At 31.4% G+C, this 26,547-nt stretch overlaps 1 protein-coding gene across 7 annotated transcripts in view; it reads left to right on the top strand.

The window, feature by feature from the left end:
- NBEA (neurobeachin) overlaps nt 1-26,547 on the top strand; it is a 685,632-nt gene that overhangs the window by 226,746 nt on the left and 432,339 nt on the right. For 3 of the 7 annotated variants that reach the window (XM_088021804.1, XM_088021803.1, XM_028107230.2), the window contains exons 24-30: nt 2,332-2,485; nt 8,701-8,709; nt 11,048-11,228; nt 13,225-13,355; nt 16,467-16,574; nt 21,716-21,884; nt 23,350-23,445. In XM_088021804.1, coding sequence (XP_087877930.1) covers nt 2,332-2,485; nt 8,701-8,709; nt 11,048-11,228; nt 13,225-13,355; nt 16,467-16,574; nt 21,716-21,884; nt 23,350-23,445 — 848 coding nt within the window. The remainder of the gene's footprint in view (nt 1-2,331; nt 2,486-8,700; nt 8,710-11,047; nt 11,229-13,224; nt 13,356-16,466; nt 16,575-21,715; nt 21,885-23,349; nt 23,446-26,547) is intronic. The other 4 variants (XM_088021800.1, XM_088021802.1, XM_088021801.1 and 1 more) reach the window with 2 other exon arrangements.

The raw sequence follows: 26,547 nt of genomic DNA on the forward strand, positions 1-26,547 counted from the left end.
TCCGTTTTGTCCTCTCCTTCCTCCTCCGCTCTCTCTTTTTTCTTCTCCCCATTTTCTTCTCCTCCTTCTCTGTTTCTTCCTCCTCCTCCTCTACTTTTTTCCCCTTCCCACTCCTTACCCTCCCCTCCTTTCTTTTCTAAAAGCAGCCCCTCAAGAAATCTCCCCTTTACGTCTCATGTGCCAGCAGTCAATCACCAGCAAAGGGGAATGGGATTATTAATAATGACTGTCCTTTATAGAGCAATACTGGTTAATAACCTAGTAGCTGGAATAAAGCTAGCCTTTCCTATACCTGATCTAGCTCAACAGTAGAACAAAATCTAGATTGTGTTAGCCGGGAAGAAGGAATAACTATTATGGAAAACAGTCAATGTCTGCCACAGAAAGTTTTTACTTCTAATTTTATTTGATCAGTTTGTCCTTAGGCTACTCATGTGATAGAAACAATGGTCTTTCCATTGCTAGTGTTGTTATTTGCTAAATTACCTAGGGATGCTAAATAAGGAAACTGGAATACAATGAAATACATTACTGTTAACATGACTATCAATGGAGATATATAGTGTAACTTATTAATTACAATATTAGTAGTCCCCAAATGAGAGATACTCAGCTTTCCTTCCTTTAACATATGATGGAAACATAACATATAATAGACACCATGTGTCTCTGTTCTCTTTCACGAGCTGTCATAAAATTCCCCAAACAGAATTTTACTTAATTTAATTTTTTAAAAGATTTTATTTTTATTTGAGAGAGAGAGCACGTGCACAAGCAGGAGAGGGGAGAGGGGGAGAGGGAGAGGGAGAGGAAGAAGCAGATTCCCCGCTGAGCAGGGAGCCTTATGCAGGGCCCATCCCAGGACCCTGAGATCATAACCTGAGCTGAAGGCAGATGCTTAACCGACTGAACCACCCAGGTGATCCTAATTTAATTTTTTAAAAGATAGCACTTATTTTTAGGATTGGGCAAACATCTTGACATCTAAGATGTCATAGATGATAGTTTACAATTGTAAAGAGTGAGAATCATTGACTTAAAATTGATCATGCTAAAGATTATCAGCTAAAGAAGAAGAACTGATATCTGGCCTTCCATTCAGTTGCTGATGCTTTTTCTTCAGAGAATTTATCCTTAATAACCAAACAGTGTTAGATAAGCATGTTCTCTCGTCTTGCCACCTGACATCATGTGATATGAAAAGAAGCATGACGAATTCTTTTTGCTATCAGTAAGATACATCATGAGCAATGGAAGGTCTTTTTCTTATTGTAAATATTGTGAACATTATTTAACTTCACACACAGAGAGAAGAAAGTGGCCACAGCCCTCCTAGTGAACTAATGCTGAGTCCTTGGAGTGAATGATGCCTCAGTTGGTTTCACTGTCTTCTTGACTGGATCTGTCACAGTGTTTAAGTCCTATAGCACTTTGCTTTGTTTCCAGCATTGGAGTAGCCACTCCATACCAGATACCATTGAATTTCTATAAAAATTGGATGAGTTTTTGTTTCAGTCTTCCATAAAATTGAACCTTTCGGTGGACAGAATTGGCTGTTGGCATCAGTACAGAAACCAACTGGCAGCTTTCCTTGATGAGCTTTTTGACATGTGGACACCATTTCATGTCTACAGCTGTTTGTGGGATGTTAAGGAAAAAGTGGAACTTCAAAATTGAAAAACAGACCAAACGAGATATTAAAATTGAACAAAAAAGAACAATTGATCATGGAGTAATCCCTTTTTTCCCATTAAAAAACAGTTCATATTCTTGACAGACATCAAATTAAAGCAGTGTATTTTTCTGGGTATCTAAGTTGCATGTTTTGTATGGAAAAGTTATACTGCTGACCTTTAAGACCTTTTTCCTCTTTTTATTCAATAAGTCCTTGAATTTTTGCTGATTTATTTATATTTCCCTATCATGTCACCTCTGTGACTAGCAGTATACATTTTCAATATAGCTGGTCACAGGTGGGGCTGCAATCTGGTGATAAACAGAAACTGCCTGAAAGGTCAACTTGGAGTTAACTATCCAGTTGTTCTAGAGTACCTGAGGATGGTAAATAAGGAAAATTGATTTCAACACAAAGTAACCACACACTGTATTTTTAAAGCAGAAACCCAATAATGAGTTAATACATTTGGATACAAAGAAACCCTGCGGGAATGAATGTTAAGTCTTCGGTAATATGATATCTCAATTGTAAATTGTTTTCTTTTCTAATAATTCCATTTTAAATTTGCCTCGCTCTTCAATATTTTTTACTTTATAAAAGTTAGAAAGTTAAGGTAAAATGTTCATTTATGTTTTGTTTTTCTGCTCTTTTAGTCATTCCACAAAGTCTGTAATGGATTTTGTCAATAGCAATGAAAATATTATTTTTGTACATAACACAATTCACCTCATTTCCCAAATGGTAGACAACATCATTATTGCTTGTGGAGGAATTTTACCTTTGCTTTCTGCGGCTACATCACCAACTGTAAGTACTTTGCTTCCATCTAGTGGTGTATTTTGTAATTACCTGACTACAGTCTGTCAGCAGCGTTCTCTGCTGTAAACAGATTTTAAGGAGACCCGTTCACCTAAGGCAACTTCTCCCCATTTCTTTTTGTCAGTGTTGGGTTTCAGCCATGTGTGTCTGTGAAAATATTTCTCTGGTGATTTGATGAATACTTTTGAAGAAGAGCCAAAACTATAAATGACTTAACTTTATTTTCCATATATTGCCTATTTCTTCAAATGTATATTATGGTAAACTTAAAAAATTTTTATTCTATTACTCTTGAAATTCTAAATACAAGCACATGGTTATTGTGTAAGTAAGTAGAGTCATAAATCTAAATTTAGAAAAAAATCATTAGATATGCAAAACCTCATGTGAATTGCTTGAAATATTTCTAAACTTAATATTATTTTAAACTATATATGGGACTTTTGCATTCTTGTTCCCTGAGATTTAATCTTGAAGCCAGCAATCTGCTTCCAAAAGGGAACCAAATTAATGAATTCTTACTTAAAACTTAGGCAGCTCAGATAGAAAAAATATAAATAACATACCACTTTTACGCTATTTGAACAATTTCATAATCCTTAAAAAACTCAAAAAACTTTTTATAGACATATGGGCTGTAATAGCATTTGCATCTGACTTTATCTAGTTCAACATTTATTTAAAAGAATATAGCTGTCTTTCTAGATAAAACATTGAAATATATTAAGTTTTAAAGGCATTTAATATTAACTACATGTTTAAAAATATAGGTCAATGTTAATTTTATATTTTAGTTGTAGTTTAAAAAAATTCTGGTTTATATTAAAAAAAAAAAAAAAAGACTCCATAGTTGCTTACCCAAATAGGAAAGAATGTAGAACTCTACTTCGCATATTGACTGGAGTGTTCCTGCTACCATATTGGAAACAAACCCATGAGCCCAAAAAGTATGCTCTTTCCACAGAGAAACCTACTCTGTTGTTAAGATATCTTTTACTTGGTGGAACAGTGTTTCCAAATTAATCTCTGGCTTTATTTCATTATTAACCAGCTTTTCTTACATGATTCCTTTTCTCACTATAGTTTTTTCAGTGCCATCACCCCCAAAGTATCACTGAAACTTAAATATTGGCAGCAAAAGATTGTATGCCCAACATCTTTCCCCCCTCAGGCACGTTTGATTTCATCCATAAATTTATTCAAGAAGTTGACAGGCAAGCATGCTAGTTCAAGAAGGAGAGCATTAAATAGATCATCATTATTAGGGCCTTAATGAAATTAGCAGCTAAGCAAGGAAATGGAGCCAGGAAGAAAAATAGTTGATGGCATGTGAAGAATGTAGATATCCTGTGAGATTAATGTACCTACCATCCCTTCTCTTCAATCTCTGATTTCTCCTGGTGTTTTACACCAAATTCAGGTAAATCAAGAATTGTGTATGATTTTCAAAATGAATTCTAATATTGAAACAGGGAGGGTTTTTTCCCTTCTGTACATTAAAAACTGAAAAAAATCAATGTTTTCTCCTGACATTTTTCTTTATCATATAAAATATTTTAATGTTTTCTAAATAATCATTTGTCATCAAGAAATTTTAAAAGGTTGTATTGAAATTCATTTTATAATATTATTTTAAAATTTTGTGCAGAACTGAAGATGACCTCTATATAAAATTAGTAGTAGGTATTAAAATTTGTATAGGCTTGAAATATTCATATTACTAAATAGTCTTCCAAATTTTAAAGCTGAACGATCTCCATCAAGATAGAGAAAATATGAAATTACTAAAATAAATGGTCCATAAATGTTATGATTTACATGCTATTTCACTGCCCAAATTTACTTATTTTTTATTTTGTAATGAATATATAATAAAGATACTGACATTTTGAGGTTTGACTTCCAAATTATTACCTTTGCAGTGTGGACCACTGTATTTTGCAATTTGAAACTACTTATTGCTTAGAATACTCTTTTTTTTTTTTAAGATTTTATTTATTTATTTGAGAGCGAGAGAGAGAGCCTGAGGTGGGGGAGGGAAAGGGAGAAGCAGGCTCTCCACTGAACATGAAGTCCGCTGTGGAGCTCTATCCCAGGACCCTGGGATTGTGCCCTGAGCTGAAGGCAGAAGCTTAATTGACTGAGCCACCCAGGTGCCCTGCCCTTGCCTACAACATTCTTAACAGGCTTAGGAATTCATTCAGTTGTAGAAATTTTTTTTTAATGTCTGTTTCTCTATATTTCTGTCATTTTGGTTCGTTAACTGATTGTACCTGTGCCTGGTATACAATAGCTGATTATGTTTTTTGAATAAATTGCTTCCTTAAAAGAAACAGCCAGAACGTTTTTTCCCACTTTATGCTAGTAGAACCATGATTGGTGCTGACTACTGAGTATTGTCTTCTCTTACTTGATTGTGTAATATTCCTATGAAAAATTGTAATGTAGTAGAGGAAGAAAGTTGGGAAAGAGGAGATTAAATAAAGAAGACAATTAGAACTGCATATATAAAGAGCTTTTGACTTAGATTTAACATGTAAAAATCCAAAAGTGAAAAAGGGAGCATTGACAGTATACAGATTAGCAGAAGAAAACATTGTCATGTAGGTGGCATTATAATTTCAATCCTAGATACATGAAGAGAGAAACATTTGATACTGATGTTTGAGTGATCTCATGATTTTGTTTAGGTGTGTAGTTTTTAAAATATTTAAGATATTTTAAATATTAAAATATTTATTCATTAAATGCATATGTGCATGAATAAATATGAATAATGATGGATGCCTGTGACTGGCCAACTTTTTCTGTATGGGTCAGATGATAAATATTTTCAGTTCTGTGGGCTACATGGTATCTGTCTCAACTACTCAACTCTGCTATTGTGCAAAAGCAACCACAGACAGTTACATAAAGGAATGTGTGGGTTTGTTTCAATAAAACTTGACTTATAAAAACAGGCAGTGGGGCAGATTGATTTACGGGTCATAGTTTACTGACCTCTGACTTAAAGCATGATCCTCACATAAAATACAAATGTCATAGTATAATGTTTTAGAGTGAAAGCTATTATTTATTACTGACCATTGAAAATTCAGTAGTTAGAACTTAGATAAACTCATTATTTCCTATTAAACAAGAACTTGAATTTGACTTACTGAATATTTAGTTTAATTTTTAGAACAATTTCATCAAACGTTGTGGTCATTATGTTCTATTAGAAGATATGTAACTTTTCACATTCAGCCATACTATTTTTTTTTAGCATTTGACATGTCTAATATTGAAATTGTATTTAATTTTGAGAGGGTAAATAGAATGCTAAGTATTCTTCTTTTTCTATTTTACCAAGGTGACCTACATTATTAGTTGTATTTATTTCTACTAGCAATGAACATGTGGATACAGAAATGAAAAATACAATACCATATGTAATCACTCATTATGAAATACTTAGTTTTAATATAACAATAAATATCTGATATTTTTATTCCAAAACTACAAAAGACTTGTAAAAGCAATCAAAGATGGTCTAAATAAATGGAGACTATACCATGTTTATGGGTTGGAGACTCAACATAATAAAGGTAACACTTGTCCCCAAATTGATATTTAGAGGTATCACAGTTCCTCTCAAAATCCCACCAAAATTTTTTGTAGTTACAAACACTATTTTTTAAAAAATTCACATGGGATAATTAAAACAGTTTTGAAAGAATCATTATATATTAAACATGGTAATCAAGATTGTGTAGTATCTTAGAAAGACATAGTTCAATGGAACAGAACAAAAACACAGAAATGGACCCCCAGACAAACGCACAACTTTTTTTTTTTCCACATATGTTCATAAGCAGTTCACTTAAGGGGAAGGATAGCCTTTTCAAAAACAGGGTAATGATAGGTTTTCTTTATAGTTATCCATTGGAAAAAAGAATGATACTAAGCTCAACTCAGGAATATGTCTTTCCCATTTCTCAGTATAAGTATGGATCTCAGATAAGTATGGAAATCTCATTTTCATCAAAAACAAAATTGTTTCCTATCATCAGTGAGATTCAGACACAATCTTTTTGAAGTTAGGATTCAATATAAAGTATATGGATTATGGATTTTGGCATAAGATAAATCTGTATTTTAATCTGGGTTCTACCACTTACTAGATAGGACCTTACTCTCAATTTCTTCATTTATGAAAAGGTGTTAATTATGCTTATTTAACAGGGAGTTTCTGAAAATTAGGATAAGTAATAAGTGTAAAGCTCATTAGATGGAGAAGGCTCTTGATGTTTCCTTCATTTAGTACCCTTTTGGAACTGTTTATTCAGAACTGTGTCATGATAGAGTAATTTTCTCATTTATAAAATAATCTGCCATATTCAGAATTCTAAAATAGGGTATTTGAGGCAAATTTATTTATAATGGGTGATTCATTTTGATGGCAAAAGATTTACATGGTATAGCCTTTTTGTCTGCTATTCCAATGGGATTGGCATAGTGGTAGTCTGTTTTCTGCTCTGGGATCTCATATGCATATACTAATTTCCACTAAGGATAACATTTGTGTATTGCTGTTGCAGTATCGTCATGTAAGAAAAGTTGAATTGTTTAGATTGTTACTTGTAAGTAATATTTCAGTGGAAATTTTAAGGAAAAAAGTATACGTATACAGTATTAGTGAACACCTTGAACTTAGTATTCATTGAAGAAGCAGGACTTTTTGCAATTTTAGCTTTGTCTAGATTATTTAAAGTCCTATGTAGCATAGAAAATAAATTACAAAAATAGTTTCAAGTCTATAAATTAGACCAATGGGTTTAACTTTTGTACCCAAGGAAAAATTTTAAACTTTGTAGTATTCAGTTTGACCAATCTTTGGTTTTGGAAAGAGGAATTATTTTTGTTGTTATTGATGATGTTTTTAGAGTTGGTATTTCTATTTCCTTTCTTCATTCTCTATACATTGTACAAGTTGGTCATGAGTGAAAGCAAGGAGTTGTAGAAAAAAAAAGGAAGAGAAGCAAAGAACATGGATCAACTATAAATTGCATAATCACTTTGTGATTTTAAGTTGATCATTTTGGTCCACCATCGAAAACACTGAATGTTTAGAATTTAATTCAGTGTCATTTGTCTGTTAAGAAAAATAATAGCCACTGATATTTCTGGCTTTCCTAATAGTTTCATAATCATGAAAGAAGAGCAATATTTTCTGTCAAAAAAAATGATAAGATCTTAAATTTAGTTTGTATTTCCTTACCATTGTCAGAATGTGGAGTTAATTTACTAATTACTGATTTACTAATTACTAAATTACTAATTTTTTTGTTTGTCTCATAATACTGATCATACTGTAGTATTCTCAGGAGGCTTTTATGCATTTTCCTATACAGTGTACCATGAAAATGGTGTTTATTGAAATTTATGCTCACATATATTTGTTGTCAAAAATCAGAGAATAAGAACAGTTGATGACTTTAATTGTGAAACTTAATTCTAGCCACACTTTTGAATATATTGAATATAATTCTTAGTTAAGACTCTGAAATTTAGTGTAATATCTATATAATTAGCTTAGTTCACATGAAGACCTCATTAGTGTATCAGTTCTTTTCTAGCAAGGGAAAATGGTTTTTAAGTTATAATCACTACAGTATTTTATTCTTTGACTCCTGGGGATTTTGATCTATAGGAAGGGCTCCAAATATTTTAGAAAACAAATTATAACATGATTCCTTAATGAAAATTCTGGAAGGTTGGTATAAATAGTTTATTTCCTTAAGTCATTTCTGCCTAACCCAGTACTGAGTTAGGACTTTTACAGAGACATCATATTAGTTTATTTATTAAAATGCTTCCTTAGGTATCTCCTAGGAAAATATATTTATTTTATAAAATAGAATATGCATAATTTTAGTATACGAACTATATAAATATAAATAATTTATCTTTATTTGGGCAGAGTTACTCTAATGAAATAAAATAAACATTAGTCTAAATATCTGATATGTAATCTTAATCATATGTAATTTATAAAAGGAATATCTATTCTAAGAACTTTGCTTCTAATAAAATAATCAAATATAATTTTTAAATATATTATTTTGTCTTTCAATTTTACATTGTATTTTTATTTAATTTTAATAATTTCCTTTTCTTGTACTTTTTTGATCTGTTGTCTGTTTTGTCTAATGCATGTCCAGGGTTCTAAGGTTAGTATTACTTCAGTAATTTTCAGGTTTTCAGTTTTAAGTTTTATTTTTGCTTATTTATGAAATTTTTGACTTGGTTATATTTTGAGTTTCCATACCATCTTTAATATTAGACCTATCTTTGGTATATTTAAAATATTCCTTAAAAGGATTTTTTCTCAATGCATTGATGAATTATCTTATTATTCACAATAACCTTTAGACTAAAGTATTATAATAAATGAAAACAAATTCATTCATATGTACAATCAGATGTTAGTTGGTTCCAATGAAAGGCAATTGGATGGGATATATATTATTTTAAGATTTAATAATAATCATATGTGAGTGATCTTTATTGTTAAATGTATGTTATAATGTTTATATAACATTTCAGCAAAATTATAAATTACTTTTATATGGCATTAATTAAGAACTCCCTTGTTGGTTTTTTGTGTTAAGAATGCTTTTTATTTTAAAATTTTATTTTGTTTAGTCAAAAATAACAGTTTGGCAAATTACATGGCTGATTAATAATTCTGTTAATTTCTGTATGTAATTTAGTCATTTATAAATGAAAACATATTTTGAAGGTTAGACCTAGTAGACCACAAAAGACGTGAAACTAAGACTGTTAACTAATAAATAAATCTTATAATTTGAGTAATTCAAAATAAAGAATTTCTTTGAGAATGCATCTATAGATATTATAGAATTCTAATATTTTTGAAAATTTATTTAGAATACTTGATAGACCTAAGTAATGGCCAGATCTTCCATTCCATTATAGACACTTGTATTAACTGAGATTTAAAAGAGTTTTTATGTGAAGTTGGTTTTTTTTTGCTTTTTAATATGAACTATTGTGTTGAGATCACAGATTTTTAATTCATGCTATGAAATAATGCTGTATATCAATGAAGTGCTAGGAAATAAGGAATCAGTATTTAAGAAATTCAAGTAATGAATTATTTCTTTAGACCACGGATACTGAATTGGCATAATGTAAATCAACAATTGGCAACAAATTTTTGTCTATTTTCAAGCTCATTTTGGAGAGAATGGTTTTAACACTATTTTGCTGTTAAATGGAAGGAAGAAAGGTTGTTACATTTTATACCCCATTTAGAATCGAGTTTAGTTATATAGTGCTTGCAGTAGTCACTTATCATTTTTATTATCCATCTTGTGCTCAAGAAGTGTTTTAAGAGGTTTTTTTTTTTTTTTAATCAGTATTTCCTGCTGACATTTCCATTTTAATGTGAGCAGGAATCTGTTTAGGTAGACTGATGGGCATAAACAATATCAAAATGGAACATTAAATAGGAGTAGATACCTATAATATATGCTTACCTTGTAGTTGAATTTATCATTTGGTAAAGAAGTAAGGTTAATCGATATGGCTAGTGTGCCCATTTTCAGAAAATTTAAGCAGTAGTACTTTTTATTTATAAAGCACTTCTTACTTTTCTCTGCCCCTTGTGGCACTGAGAAAACGAGGCCTAGTTATAATGAACCAAAATAATTAAAGTGTTATATAATACAGAATGAAAACTAAAATAAGAAATGTTGCTGTTGCTTATAAAATACAAAGTTACACATCTCCAGAAATACTACGTTGTGACATTCCCTTTGAAAGCATGAAATTATATTTTATCATAGACAATATTTTAGTGAAAGTATAGCTGTACCTAACTAAAATGCTACTGATTCTTCTTATTGCTAGTGTCTTATAGGTCACAAATTAATATCTTTAGAGGAATTAGTGATTTTCTTGATTATTTTTACCCTAGATTTTTATTGTATGTATGAGATACCTAATGACTTAGTTTATTCTGAAATGGGTAAGAAATTATCATGTGTTCTCATTTAACAGTCGTCTCATTTTGATGCCGATTGGAAGTGCCATATATCTTTACTATTACTCATCATACATTCATACTAAAGAGAAGTTAAAACATATCTTTTAATAAATGAGAGTGAAGATTTTAGGAAAGTATCTATTTTATATCTTTATTAATAAAATAAGACAAAAGTAGTAAAATACAGATGTGTAATTATTCCTAAATATCTTTATGAAATGATCTTAAGTTTGGAATATAGTTTTGTAAGTGATGACATTTAAATTCATCCTTCATTTTAAAAATAGATTTTTCCTTTATTCAAGGATAATTCATAGGTAAACTAATTAAATTTAACACCCAGCTCTTTTGATATGTGAAATCAGTTTATAATTTATAATTTATTTTGTTTAGAAAATATACTAGATATGCTGAACTACTGTTTACCTGTAGCATGTATGTATATGTATTATATTTCCAAATTTTAAACAAGACTTAAATCTTCTACTTTTTTAAAGACGGAATTGGAAAATATTGAAGTGACACAAGGCATGTCCGCTGAGACAGCAGTAACTTTCCTCAGCCGATTGATGGCTATGGTTGATGTACTTGTATTTGCCAGCTCTCTAAATTTTAGTGAGATTGAAGCTGAAAAAAACATGTCTTCTGGAGGTTTAATGAGACAGTGCCTAAGGTTAGGTAAGTCTGTTACAAATAACGGTGCATGTTAAATAATTACCTATAGATTAGTTTTTTGATGCTCTGTGGTACATAAAGTATTGATGATACAAGTTAATGATTATGTTGTATAGAGATTACCTTGTAATTCTTGAGAATTACTAAATTTAAAAATTGTGGTATCATCACATTGGAGATTTCATGAAACTGATCATCTTTAATGGATTATAATTTGAAATGAAGTCAAATATATTTTGAATTATTTCAAAATCAATAGGACTGTAACATTTTTCGTTGACATGATTTTAATGTAAATCCCCTTAGGACTCCTGTTTTGGTGAACTAATATAGAATAGTTGTCCTGACCCACAAATATGTCAGAAGACCAGTAACATAGTTTTTATACACAGAATGCCAAAGGATAAAACTGACTATTCCAATGTCACTGTTTCTCAGAGTAAGCAGTTAACAGTAACAAATGTTACTTTACTATACTGTTCATTTACAATCCTGTGTTGCAAAGAAAAGATAGCACTGAAAACTCTTAGTAAATTTAGTCCATCTCTTTACATCCATTCTTACATAGCCTACCTTTCTTAAAGGGGAAATTTATTTATACTACTTAGACTTTACAAGGGACCAGCAAGCAATTGTTTTTATACTTGCCTTAGAGCATGAGTAGGACACAAGAAAGTAAGGCATTACATAGGAAGAAATTTCTGACGTGTACTCTTTTTAACCATAATTTTAAAAATTATATAAAAATCTACACGTGTATAGTTTCAGGGGATAAATTGTTCTGGTCCAAGGTAGGAATAATAACTTGCTTTAAGAATGATGGAGTGAAACCTACTTTTTTCCTTTTGTATTTCTTAAAGATGGGCAGGTTAAGTGGAATCATTTCATAATCATCCTAATGGAGAGATTGACTACATTGAGATCTCTCTGACAACCAACAGGTGTGGCATAATTTACTGTGGCCGCTATGGACATATTCACTGATAATTAACAATAGCTGACAGAGTTAACTCTGGGACAGAGAAATTTTTTTAAATACCTCAGTATCTTAAAACCAGCATTTATTTGGTTATTCTGAGCTTTTATTTCTGAATATATTTCAAAGTTTTACTGCTAATTTCATTTTTATCCCAGTATTTCATAGCCAATTTCTTTTTTTGTCATCTATAGGAAAGTTTTATAAGTGAATAATAACAAAGCAATTATATATCAATATGTACTGTCTACTGTTCTAAACACTTTATAGATATATTAATGCAATTAATCCCCAGCAGTCCTGTAAGGAGGTTACTATGTTTATATTCATTTTACTTATGAGGAAACTGAGGCACACATAGTTTAAGCCGCTGGCCCAAGATCACATAGCTCATACAGGACAGAGCCAGGAGTAAAGTTCAGGTGGTCAGATTCCAGAACCTGTACTATTTATTACTCTATGACTTCTTAAAAATAAGTAAATAAGTGAAAAGCTTGTACATGTGGAATGCTTATTGCCTAGGGCTGTAGACTTTCCCACCACGTAGAAAGGTGGGTGTTGGGACTCGCGAGACTACACTGCGGTGCTCTGTCACTTCCTGAAATGGGGAGCTGTGCTCAGTTAGTCACCAAGTAGTCATGTTACTGAAGAAGTCTTGTCAATCAGAACAGCTTATCAAATGTGAATATGAAGTTTCAAAACGTTTTTATTCATCTGTGAAATTCAGAATTTTAAACGATGGGGGTGATAGAATAAGGAAGGGATATATTGGGAGCTTCAGTAATATTCTGTTCCTGCAGCTGGTTGGTAGTATACGGGTGTGTTGTTTTTATTTTTTAACTACACATGTTTTATATATACTTTTCATTACTGTATTTTGTAATTTTTAAAAATATTTGTTCTAGTTGGTTTTAGGAATAATGAATGGAGAAAAGGGAAAGAAAGAAAAAAAAGCTAGCAACTCTTTTCAACATATCAGAGTCAAGAATTTATATTAATAATATGCTTTTGGTTTTTAAATAGTTTGTTGTGTTGCTGTGAGAAACTGTTTAGAATGTCGGCAGAGACAGAGAGACAGGGGGAGCAAATCTTCCCATGGTAGCAGTAAACCTCAGGAAGCTCCCCAAAGTGTGACTGCCACAGCAGCTTCAAAGGTAATTAAACATTTTCTATGTTAAATATAATGTACCTTAAAATTTGCCTTTTTAAGTCTGAGAAAAAAGTAACATGGTATTGTGTAATGAAAGAGCAAGGATTTGGTAATCAGACTGCTGTAGGCTTCTTCAGTGCTGGCTTTTCTTCTTCATAATTGTATTACCAAGATTATTTAACCTGAGACTTGCATTCTTTGTTTATTAAATGAAGGTACTAATAATTCTACTTCATAGGATTTTTGTAAGGATATCAGTACACATTGCTCTGAAAGTTCTTAGTTATTACTATTTTTCATAGTTAAATGTATTTTCACAGAGCTCAATATATGAATTATACTTTTTAAGTGGATATGTTTTTGGTGATGGATACTCCCATAATATTATTGAATGCCCAGGAAATGAATGAATAGTGTATTTTGGAATATACCAGTAATTCTCATTTTAAATTAGCTCTTTATCACAGGTTTAAGTGACCCTTTGCATCACATCCAAAGTTTTATTAACATGACTTTTATGGTCCTGCATGACTGACCCTGGCTTTACTTCTCCAACAGCAGCTTATATATCCTCTTACCCCCTTGCTTTTGCCATTTTAGTCACATGATAGACTAGTTCATCAGAGAATCTTTTTTTTTTTTTTCTTCTTCAGACTTTTTCATAGGTTCCCTTTGCTTGAAGGGTCCATCCTTACTTTTCATCCAGTTAAAATCCATTCGACTCTTGGCTTCAGCTTAAGTGCTACTCTTTGGGGAAAATGTTCTCAGATACCCTTGCTGCCACCCCAGTCTAGGGTAGTTTCCTCTATTTGATATTTTCATAAAACCCTGTATGTCTCATATCACACACTACACTTGTAACTGGATATTTGATATTGATAAACCTTTTTTCTGCTCAATAAGTGAAGATATGAAATAGAAATTTAATTCATTTAAATAGTTCTGGCTTCAAAATTCTGTAACTTTCAAACAGAACAACCATATATTTAATATATATTGTAGCCTCTTTTTCAATTCTGTCAGAAAACATTCCTAAAATAATCAGACCATATTTTATTGCTAACAAGTCTCCAAAGTGTTCTCCATTGCTTAGAAAATTAAATATGAACACATCAGCAAGAGTGCCTCATGTTATTTGTGTAGGCATGGTAGACTGTAAGTTACTTGAAGGTATGTACATATCTTATCCATCTTTGTAATTCCAGAGCATGTATATATAACACTAGCAGTACTCTGTCAGAAGAGCAGTAACTCTAGAATCAAACAGGTCTGAGTTTGTATGCTGGCTCTACCCTGTAACTAGTTTTGTGACCCAAGACAAATTACTTAGTCACCTGTGACTCAGTTTTCCAGGCTTTAAAATAGATACAAATCTTAATTTACGAGGTATTTCTATTAACTAAATGAAAAGCAGGAATTAAAGTTCTTAGTTAATTCCTGACACACAGTGAACTTTCAATTAATAGTAATTCCCTTCCTCTTTCCAGCAGGTCTATATACTCATGAAATGAATAAATAAATTAGTATTTTTGAGAGCTTTGATCTTAAAGTGTCTGTAACTAATTCACTAGATAATAGGGAGCTTTCCAAGACTGTCAAACCAACTATTACTCTGCAGAACATGGAGAGAAAAGTCCAATGTGAAGGAATTTTGTAGTAATTTAGTTGAGCTAGGCACTGTCTCTTTAGCAAGAACCTTGGCAATGAAAAATGGTTAATAAGCTATAGATACAGAAATATTAGGGGAAAAGTGGACTTGATAAGAAAAGACATTTTAAGAAAGTGAGTCAGTGGACCTGGCGAGGGAGGGTTTTTTTTTCTCCTTGTGTTTATGCATTTTTTTATGTGACTTTAGTAAGTGAACCATAGATAATTTTGATGAATACTAATCTGTGTAGACTTGACTGAGTCATACATCTTCATTGGACCTCACTTTCTATACTTTGTAAAAAGGAGCTTTACCCATAAAAGGTCTTTATAAAGATCAAATTTAATTATGGATATAGAAATACTTTATAAAATGTAAAATGATATATGTAAGTTAAAATATTTATAAATTTCTTCATCTATGCCGTAAATTGTGTCCTTTTCATCTTTGCTGTAAACAATGTGTTATTTTCTTTAATCATCCTGTGATAAATATTATTAGCTTATTATTTAGATGATATAGCTGAGGTCCAGAGAGGTTAATGTCTCACCTAAGGTCATATCCTGGTAAGTCGTGGAATTATAATGGAAACCAAATAACTAAGCCATATTCTTCTCACTATTCTGTGCTGCAGAGGAATCAAACATCTTAATTTAAGAGTGAAATATCATAATTGAAGTGTATAGAAGATTAGAAGGAAGTCTATTTATTTTTAATTAGGGTAACAAGTTATTCTATTTGCAGGAATTGTATTTGGTACTCTATGTATATGATCTAATTAATCCACATAATTCTTAAAATGTTGTATAAGTGATAAAGTACTAGACTGAATTTCAGGGAACCTTGTTCTCTCACTAGTTTGCTATGTGAGACGTTAACTTAAAATTTGTCAGGTTTTGTATCTTCAACTTTAAAAAGGATTTTTGGTCGTTATGATCTTTAATGTCTTTCAGCTTTAATATTAAGGCTATTGAATTTTTTTATTTACCTTTTTTAGGTTTTTGTAGATCATAACATACTTATACATATAAAATCTCATGCAATGTAATATAGTAATCTCATATGTTATAAAAGCGTGGTGGATAAATGAACCCAATGATGCAAAGAGATTAAGTAGAGATTGGGAAAGTGAGACTCAGAAAATTTTAGTAACAAGTCCAAGGTTACGCAGCAGAGTTTGAGCTCAAATCCTCTGAAGTCCAAGATCAGTCTCTTTTCCACGTCAGTCTTAACTCCTTTTCTGAGTCTGTTGCGGTAGCTGTGATGATGAAGAACAAGAACACTACGAGTAGGTGAAACTGTGACAGCAGCGGAGAGGAGAACAGAAAAAGCGTCTGGTCATAGAGTGCTATTGTCAATAAATGTTAGTGATGGGGAGGTAATGCCTAAGGATACTAGAAATTACTCTCTTATATAAGTTTCTGTATTGTGCTATTTTCTTTTTAACAATTCTCTTTCTTTTTTAAGACTCCATTAGAAAGTGTTCCAGGTAACCTTTCTCCTATTAAAGATCCTGATAGACTTCTTCAGGATGTTGATATTAATCGTCTTCGTGCCGTCGTCTTTCGGGATGTGGTAAGTTATATACCTGCTTGATTTTCCAGGAAAAAAATCTTCCACTATCATTTGTGTAAAATAATTTAAGTTTTATAAGAAAGCTGCAAGTACAACTAAATGTCCTAATGTCAGGAATTGTAGGGTTTGGGACAGACTTCTGATTATAGAATGATTGAGCCTTTGCTTTCTCTGAAAGCTTATTGATACATCAATTTTTTAGGTGATGTAAAATTTTGATTTAGTTTGTGTGTATACTAAGACTGGGGATAACCTTGAAAAATTATGATTCACTTTGTGTTGAATCACCTACTTTTCTCTTTTGTATTCCTTGCTCCATTTCTAGGTACTATTTTGTTATCAACGTTCCTTGTACTATGGATAAAAGGGATTAATTCACTAAGGTGTTACTGGCAATTACTTTTTTGAGGGGCAGCTATTTTGAAAGAAGATCTACATTTTAAAAATGATAGGTATTTATGAGAATTTAAGTTACAAAAGTAGCTTTGTAAAGCTTAAGGAAAAGGTAGCTTATGGAGATGGTTTCTTGGAACACCCCAGTTATATGATCACTTATTCAAGTAAAGATAAGATTGGCCTTTTCACAAATCACGTAGAAACATATATAGTATTTCACAGCAGATTCAATATTGACATTACTCCTTAACATAGTTATTGTTTTCCAGCCACTTTGGAGTCTGTTTTTCTTATTTTAATTGATGATTTATGAAACAGAAGAAAATTTATTTATTTGTTTTAAGTATGCTCCACACCCACTGTGGGGCTTGAACTCAGGACTCTGAGATCAAGAGTAAGAAAGTCTGTATTTTAAATTTATATTTAACAATAAATTGGATGATTACTTTGTACTTTAGAAAGTGGTTAAAACATATGTAAGACACACAGCATAATACTGCATGGTAGGAATCTGCAACACAGAAAAATTGTCACTCTCTTTAATACGTATCAGTTCTTATAAATTACTAGAAAAATTACAAACATACCAACAGAAAATTAGACGGTGGACATAAAATATAAAAGATAAGGTAACAAATACATGATGAAGTCAGTATCACCAGTAGTCAAAGGAATGCAAATTAAAATAAGCGAGATATTTTTAGTATTAGATAAATAAAAATTTTAAATAATAATACCCAGCATTGCAAGGGTGCATTGAAGCATGCTCTGTTATATATCACTGGTAGACGTTTAAATTGGATAAACTTTCTGAATAGTTCTTTTGCATTATGTATTAAAACTCTTAAAATATCGATGCCCTGTGACCCAGTGGTTCTACCCAGAAGTTACCTGACTTCATGTGCTCATCAAAGATGCCTACAGGAAAATTGGCAATGTTACAAATACCTAACAGTAGAGTTTCAGCTTAATAGATTATAGTATATTCATTCAGTGGGATACTACACAGCCATTAAAATCATATTTTTGAGGGAAATTTTGTGACATAGAAAAATGGTCATTATATATTTTAAGGGAAAACAGCAGTATACAAAAGTACTTATATTACACAAATACTACATTTTTATGTTGAGTGTTTGTGCACGTACATGTGTACCTTTAAAAAAAAAAGACATAAAAAAATATACCAAGGGCTATTAATGATTATCTCTAGGTAAACAGTTTTTTTTATACTTTAGTATTTTATACTTTTTTGTGTTTTCAAAAAACAATATTACAGGTTCTGTAATAAACCTATATTTCTTTTGTAATTAATAAATAATAAAATAGTTTTTTTAAAAATGGAGATAAAATGCATGATAGTATAAAAATGATGATATAAGAGTCTTATAATAATCTGGACTCTAATCCAGACTTGGGAAAAAAAAAATCACTAACAGATTCATCATTTAGAAGTTAGAATTATTCATCCTGAAAAAATGTGCTATGGAAAGAATGTTTTTCAAATGAAAAATGATTAAAACATGGAGCATATCCTCATCTCCGAGAGGTACACTCAGACCTAACATAGAAGGGGTTTATGTTAAGTGTGACATTATGTTTACATTGTTAGTAAATTCTGCATTAGTTATTATGGTAGATTATGATAATTTTTTCTAAGACTCCTAGATGTTAAATATGTTGGATAACCCAGCAGCGGTGCCTAGCTTTCTTCCCGAAGGATGGGAATTAAGTGTTCCCAGATGTACCTTCCAAACATCATAAAGATAATACAACTTGTGTTTATAATATGTTTCAGACACTTAATATGTATTATCATAAGCTTCCATTTAAGGATTAAGAGAAATTTAAGACTCAGAAATTTTAAGATTCCCCCAGGTAGTATGAGGTGGTGAGAACCTTAAGGTGGACCTCTCCAAAGTATTCTCATTTTCATCAGCATATTTCATAGATTCTAAAATACTGTTTTCACTTTTATTTTATTATTTAATTTATTTATTTTTAAGTTTTTATTTAAATTCCAGTTAGTTAACATACAATGTAATATTAGGTTCAGGTGTACAATATAGTGATTCAACACTTCTCTACACCACTTGGTGCTCTTAACAACAAGTGCATTCCTCCCATCACCTGCTGGAAGTGTTTGACAGTTGATATATTTTAGAATCAATTGTAGATATCATGCTAAGAATTATACTTGACTTTTGAAATTTTTGTGAATCAGTAGTCATTTTTAATTGCCTTAATTTCACAAAGGAGATCAAAAATTAAGTTTTTAAGGAAAACTATATGTACATTATATACATATATACATACAATATGCAATAAATATATATATATCTTGCTCTTGCTTTTTTTCTCTTATGAAGACATTGCTGGTTTAAACTCACATGAACTGTTTAAATCTAGGCAAAAGCGTTGTGTGGTAAAATTTGCTATGTGGTAAGAAATAAAATTAGACTTTAAAAATCAACACTGTTTCCAGTGTTCCCAATAAACTAAAATTTGAAGACAAATTCATTATTCTTCTATACTAGGTCCTTTATATACAAAATTATATAAACTGAAGTAATTTTAATCCTTAAAAGTTGATATAGAAGGTTTTTGACATCCTGGTTGAAGGATTAAAATTTTTAAAGGATTTCAGAGTTAATTATATTACTGATTCAAGATTGAATAGTGGAGGGACCCATTTCTTATGCAGATGGGAGAAACATAAGAGTTTATGTCTTCATAAGAATAAAATATGTAGGCAAGACAATTAATTTGTATAAAAATTTACTTGTTCTCCAGATGTTGTGCTTCATTTTTAAAGATAGAACTCTCTGGGAATAAGCAGCACAATTGGTTTGCAGATCTGGATTTGAAAAGAAAAGGCAACTGTTTTCATGCCATATATATGGGAGATGTTAGCTTGGCTAGGACACTTCACAATATTTGTTGTTTGCAACTCTGCAACTTTGTAGTTAACATGCATTCATTCCACACATGCTTTTTAATTGCCTGGCCCTGAGTTTCCATTAGTGGAAATGTAAATGTTGTAGAATATCACAGTCTATCACAGCTTGAGCTGTGTTTGAATTCATTCCTGGTCAGTTTCTTTGTTGATATGATTGCACTTCATTTTCCTTTATAATAACTATTTTAAGTATTTGATTTTGTCCCTTCTCTATATATTTATTCCATCAGCATTATAATGCAGAGTATGCATTTCAAACACTTTTAAGAAACTATCTCTAGGAAAGCTGCCTGTCACCCTCAGAGTATGAGATACTAAGTTTATAATATTCCAGAACAAGTTCAATCTGTTTTGGTAGTTTTCTGTATTAGCTGTACTAATCCCATTTCATAGTATTAAATTATTAGTAAATATTTCTTGTTTGCTTTCTTTTCTGACAAATGCACATACATTCTGAATCTTGCTTGCATTTTGCTTAAATGAAGTAAAAATAAAAAGTACCTTTAATGGAGTTGCTAGGCTTTAATGCAGGTCTGCTTTCCTTATTCATATCATACATTTTTTACCTATTATCTGTGGGCCACAGTCATTACTTGCAGTTTTGGTTTGAAGTGTCACCTTTACCTAGCTTAGAAAAGGGCTTTATTACCATTTACATTTGATTCCTTCGATACAGGCTAATTTGAAAGTGGTATTAGAGGTTATAAGTTTGCCTCCTTATCAGTTTTTTCCCTATAATATAGTTATCTAGGCTTTCAAGGTTACATGCAGCTCTTTATATTTTACAAAGCATACTTATAGAGCTATCTTTTCTACTAGACTGCAGTCTGCTTTTTTTTTTTTAAGATTTATTTATTAGAGAAAGAGAGAAAAAGGGCGTGGGTGGGGCAAAGGAAGAGGGACAGAGAGAATCTCAAGCAGACTCCCCTATGAGGGTGGAGCCCACGACCCTGAGACCATGACCGAGCTGAAATTAATATGATGCTCAACCGACTGAGCCACCCAGGTGCCCCTGCAGTCTGCTTTTTTGAAACTACTCTCTCTGTATCCTAACTTCACCAATTGTTTTCATACCTTTTACCAATTTGTTGCACTGGGAAAACTTCCATTTTTGTCATTGAGCTTTTGAAGTTCAGAGCCTCATATATTGGCAGTGTTTTAGAGGTCATTTTTCCAGGGTGCAATAGTGGGACTGTTACTTATTTTTATTTATTTATGCAGTCAGAGGTTGCACTGATTTTTCTTAAGCTGCCATATCATACTTCTAACTCATATTGAGCTTGTATATAAAGTTCAATTTTCTGTTTCCCCTATTTTGTACTCAACAAAGTCTCTTAAGGTAGTAATATGTTAGAATTGTACATGTATCTCAATTATAATTTTATTCTATTTTTTAAAATTATAACATTTGGAACTATTGACTTTTATTCAGATATTATTTCATCCTTATGCTTTCTGTATATTTTATAAATAGACATACTCTGTAGTTATGGAAGTAATGGATAGTAATGGTGAAGAGGACAAAGAATAAAATTTTGGGGCATAAATGCAAAATTTTAACATTCTCATTTTTTGAAATTAAATTTCAACCTATAACTCATGATATATTTCTGGAGTTTTGTATTTATACTTAAATGATACTAATTAAATAACAATGTATACTTAGAAGTTTTAATAAAAGTTAAATGTCATATTTTACCTCCATAAAGAAAATGAAATAGTAGTTTCTTATACTCTGGTAACTTCAAAAATTTGAATGTCAGAACTGCCTTTTCATTTTACACAGGATGATAGCAAGCAGGCACAGTTCTTGGCGCTAGCTGTTGTTTACTTCATTTCGGTTCTGATGGTTTCCAAGTATCGTGACATATTAGAACCCCAGCGAGAGACTGCAAGAACTGGAAGCCAACCAGGTAGAAACATCAGACAAGAAATAAATTCGCCAACAAGTACAGGTACTATTTTTTTAATTATTTGAGTTTTTGTCATCATTTATCTCCTTTTTATTTCCTTTTTACATCCCATCCAGTTTTAAACTAGTCCTACTCATTATCATCTTAAATATTTATAAGTAGTTGGCATATAAATGCCAATTTAATACTCTTTAATTCCATAAAAATGTGTGAATTTCCATGATATTTGCTATATTCTCATTTTATCAGTGCAGTTTGGGTTTAATGTTTTCCATATGTTAATACAAATCATTTACTATTTAATATGCAAATAACTGATATATTTTAATTGTATTACTTTTTAACTTTTATGAACATGAAAGTAGATTCTTACAGAGTAGTTCAAGACCAAGAATAAGCCAAAATATAAATCTTTATAGCCAAGTTCAAAGATAGCTTCTTTTTTGGTTGCTTATTCTCTCTCTCTCTCTCACTCTCTCTGTGTTTCTTTTGCAGTGTATAGTTATTTAAGTATCTAAATATTCTGTCAGAGATTCATAATAAGCCAACATACATTTTAAACTTTATACCAAAGTTGCTTCAATTAAAATCAAAGACTTAAAGACAACAATGAACCATCTTGGATCATATTATCTCTTTTATTTAGAGAAGATGCTCATGTTGTGGGAGTTCTTGCATTATCAGCTTTGCCTACTCTGCTTGAAAATGATAAACACATTTTCTGGCAACTAATATTTTAATATCATGGAATGCCTTCTATCAGTTGCATTTCCTGCCATGTGTTTATATCAAGGTTGTTTCTTGGTTGTTTGCAATGTATTCTTGGTAACCTAGTGGTTATTTCATGTACTATTAGATTAATTTGTAGTTGAAATTGTCTTTCCTAAATAAATGCATATGATATATAAATAAAATGGATATTTTAAAAAATGAGTAGAAATTAGTGGTCAAATCTCTGCATCTTGTTTTCCCTGAGCATATCATATCTCCTTTACCTTGCTTTTGTGGAAATATGGATTATGTTTTAGCTATAGTACTTTATTGTTGCATGCTACATTTACTTTGAACACATAAACATGATATTATTTCATTGTAGTATACTTTTAACTTTATTCTTCAAATTAAACATTATCCTACCATTCCAGTTTATGTCTTTTGACCATTTAAAACATTAAGACTCTTATTATGTTAATCAACTTTTGCTTCATTTTAAATGCATTCATATCAGCTTTATATGTATAAAACAAGCAATACTTTAGTCAGCCTTCCACTTCTGATTTTGTATGTGTATGTCTTTCTGTATGTTGCTAAAATTACTCTACTTAACAAGTGTATGATATCTCCTTTCTCTTAATACATAACCTCTTTCCTTCCCCCAGAGATGCAGTCTTTATTGCTAGTACTGTTTGCATGTTGCAGTAATAGAGAGTTGTCATGGATCTCCAGTGGACCATGTTGCAGGTTGCTACATGCTGGCTCAAATTTGATTCCATGATTTTCTCTGCAGTTGTGGTCATACCATCTATCCCTCATCCAAGTTTGAACCATGGATTCCTTGCCAAGTTAATTCCTGAGCAGAGCTTTGCCCACTCATTTTACAAAGGTAATATTGACTTCATCTCCTGACCTGTTTGGGTATTCGTATTTCATTAATTGTTATAAAATAAATATCCATAATGTAATTGTTTGCAGACAAGTATATACCTCAGGTTTCATGGAGATATGATATGTTGTATTTTTATTTGGCTTTTGAGAGTAAAATACAGTTTTTATATTTGTATTTCATTACATTTCTTTATCATCTGCAAATTATGATAATTATATGTATAAGAATATTCACAGTGGTGGCATTCACTAGAGTTTGCAGAAGAGCCACACCTTAGTAGGAGACTAAAGTAGCCCTAAAATGAAGGCTTCTCTAGACTCACAAGAAAAAAAGCTTAAAAACAAGACTTGAAAACATCAAATTGATCTATAAGTTACTTAACTTTCTGTCAAAGTTCTACCTCTGTTTAAAGGAATACAAAAAATTTTTTCACCAAACAACATAAAATTCAATGTTCAGCATTCAATAAAAAATTAAAGAAGCAGGAAAATGTGCTATATAAGGGGGAAAAAAATCATTCAATAGAAACTGATTCAGAAAGGACAGTGATGGCAGAACTACCGGATAAGAACATTCAAACAGCTATTATGAGTATGTTCAAAATGCTTTTCAATCTAAAAGAAGTAGTGAATGTAATGAGAAAAAAAAATGGAAGATTTTTTAAAAAGAACCAGTTGGGAGTTTTAGAGATAAAAAATAAAATAGCTGATATGATGTCTCTGGGTAGGGTTGACATGGGACTACTCTGCAGAACAAAGGATTGTAGTAGGCCGAATTCTGTTCCCCGTCCCCATTCCGCCCAAGATTTTCCCATGTACACACCCTGCATGATTCCTGGGACAGTGAATATGATGGATTTTGCTCCTGTGACTATGTTGTATTACATAGCATAGTTGCTTTTAAAAGAAAGTGATTATCCATATAGTCCTGACCTAATTACATGAGACCGTAAAGGCAGAGCATTTTCTCTGGCTGGTTACAGAAAGGAACTCAGAGAGACTGAGAGTGTGAAAGTGATTTGACTTGAAGGAAGTCCTTTATTGCTGAGATGAAGGTGACTGCAGTTCAAAGACCTGAAATCACCTCGTAGGAGCTTGAGAGCACAACCTGGCTGACAGTCAGCAAGTAAGTGGGAGACTTAGCCTACAACAACAAAGAACTGAATTCCTCCAGTAACTTGAGTTTAAAGAGGACCCTGCACTCCAGATGATACCATAGTTCAGTGTTTCTATATATTGGCTAATGATATAGAAGACCAACTTATAGGATAAATAAATAAAGCAGTGAAGTATTTTTTGTTACAACTTGATGAACGCACAGATTTTTATAATAAATGTGCAACCTTTGAACATGATGTTGAAATAAAGGAAAAATTCAGCTTTATTGCTTATAAACATCTAGCTGTGAACTAAGAAAAATTAGATTAAATTAGATTAGATTAAAAGTCTGGAGGGTTTTTTGTTTGTTTTGTTTTGTTTTGTTTTGTTTTGTTTGTGCGTATAGAAGGTATTCCAAAGGCTTAGCTGTAGTGACTGGAAGATATTCTAGAATAGTTACCCAGATTCAGGAGCCTATATCAGAATATCAGTGCTCTTCTTTATCAAGGATATTTTCTTGTGAAAACAATATTAGCTCGACTGTACAGTGTTCTTAGTGGCATAATAAAATTTTGAATTACTTTAAGACTGTTGTGGTGAATTTGCTATTTTCTTTACTATGTGATAATATGGAAGCTGATCATAAATAACTGTTATGGTATGCTGTGGTACAGTGGGTATTGAAAGGAAAAGTCCTATGATGATGTTGGAACTACAAAGTCAACTTTTGGTGTTTTTTACAGAATAAGAAACCAGTTTGATTCCATTCTTTAAAGACTAGTAGAACTCGCTTTTTCGTCAGATCTGTAAAATATTTTTAATGAATTCAGTACTTACAAATGGGGAATGATTGCAACATGTTTTTTAGTAGCAGAAAAGATCAAAGGACAAAAAGAATCTTGGAAGCATACAATTTCTATGACATTTTTCGTTACTTAATAATTATTATTTAATATAATTATCAAGAAAGTATCTTGATCTTTAAGGATGATTTTGATTTTGCTCACCCTTGAAAATTTATCTCCTGACATTTTATGTTTTTGATAGAATGTTTTGTGTTTAATTTTCTACCAGAAGAAGATTCATACATGAGATTCATGGAAATGGAATTCATTGCTTTCATTGAAATATAATTTATATTTGATTATAACAATACAAGATAAGTTATTGGAATTGGGCATTGGTGAGCATTGAGGGAAATTTTGAAGATACAGCTTTTCTATTTTCATTTTGGATAAAAGTTTAAAATGAATATTCATTCCATGAACATACCTCTGTGACACTGCTTTCTCTACTCTGCCTGATATTAAAATAAAACAAAAGGTTAGCTATATGTTATTCCCATGAGTGGCATTATTGCCTGTTCAACTTGGATTAGATAAATTAAAAAGCAAAAAGCTCTCATTGTCACATTATCAACTTTAAATATTTATATCCCCAGTTTTTGTATAAAACATTTATATAGGAGTCTCTTTTAGGGAGTCATTCTGCTTCAAACTTTGTTTATGATGTGTAATGGGAAAAATTCACAAGTATAATAACATTTGCATATATTGGTCACCTATAAACACACTTTCAGTGAACAGCATGATGAACAGTTTTAAAATTATTTTCTTTTCCCAATATTATCTTTGTTCTGATTAAATTGAAATTTATTTTTTGTCTATAGAGTCAAATAATAAAAACATTTGTGGTTTTATTTTGTGTACTTAATTTTTTAAATTATTTTTAATTCATTTTCAAAATGTCAGTCAGTGATGGTTAAAAAAAAGTAAATTTTCGCTTTGAGTTTGATAGTTTGAGAAGCACTGATTTGGACTACTCTTCAACTCCTTCACACTTCACTTTCTTCTTTCAGCTCATTATTGAACATTTTAAAAAATGCCGAACTAGCTCTCTGGCCTCTTTTTTTTTTTTTTTTTTATCTTTGATAGTCCCTCAGTTCAAAGTCTTATCCCTTTTTGGAGCATTGCCATAGTTTCTTCTTTGGACTTCTTTTCTT

Source organism: Eumetopias jubatus, unplaced genomic scaffold, assembly GCF_037043125.1.
Source record: "Eumetopias jubatus isolate StellerSeaLion01/CBP00866 unplaced genomic scaffold, mEumJub1_p1.0 scaffold_3, whole genome shotgun sequence".
NCBI lineage: Eukaryota > Metazoa > Chordata > Mammalia > Carnivora > Otariidae > Eumetopias > Eumetopias jubatus.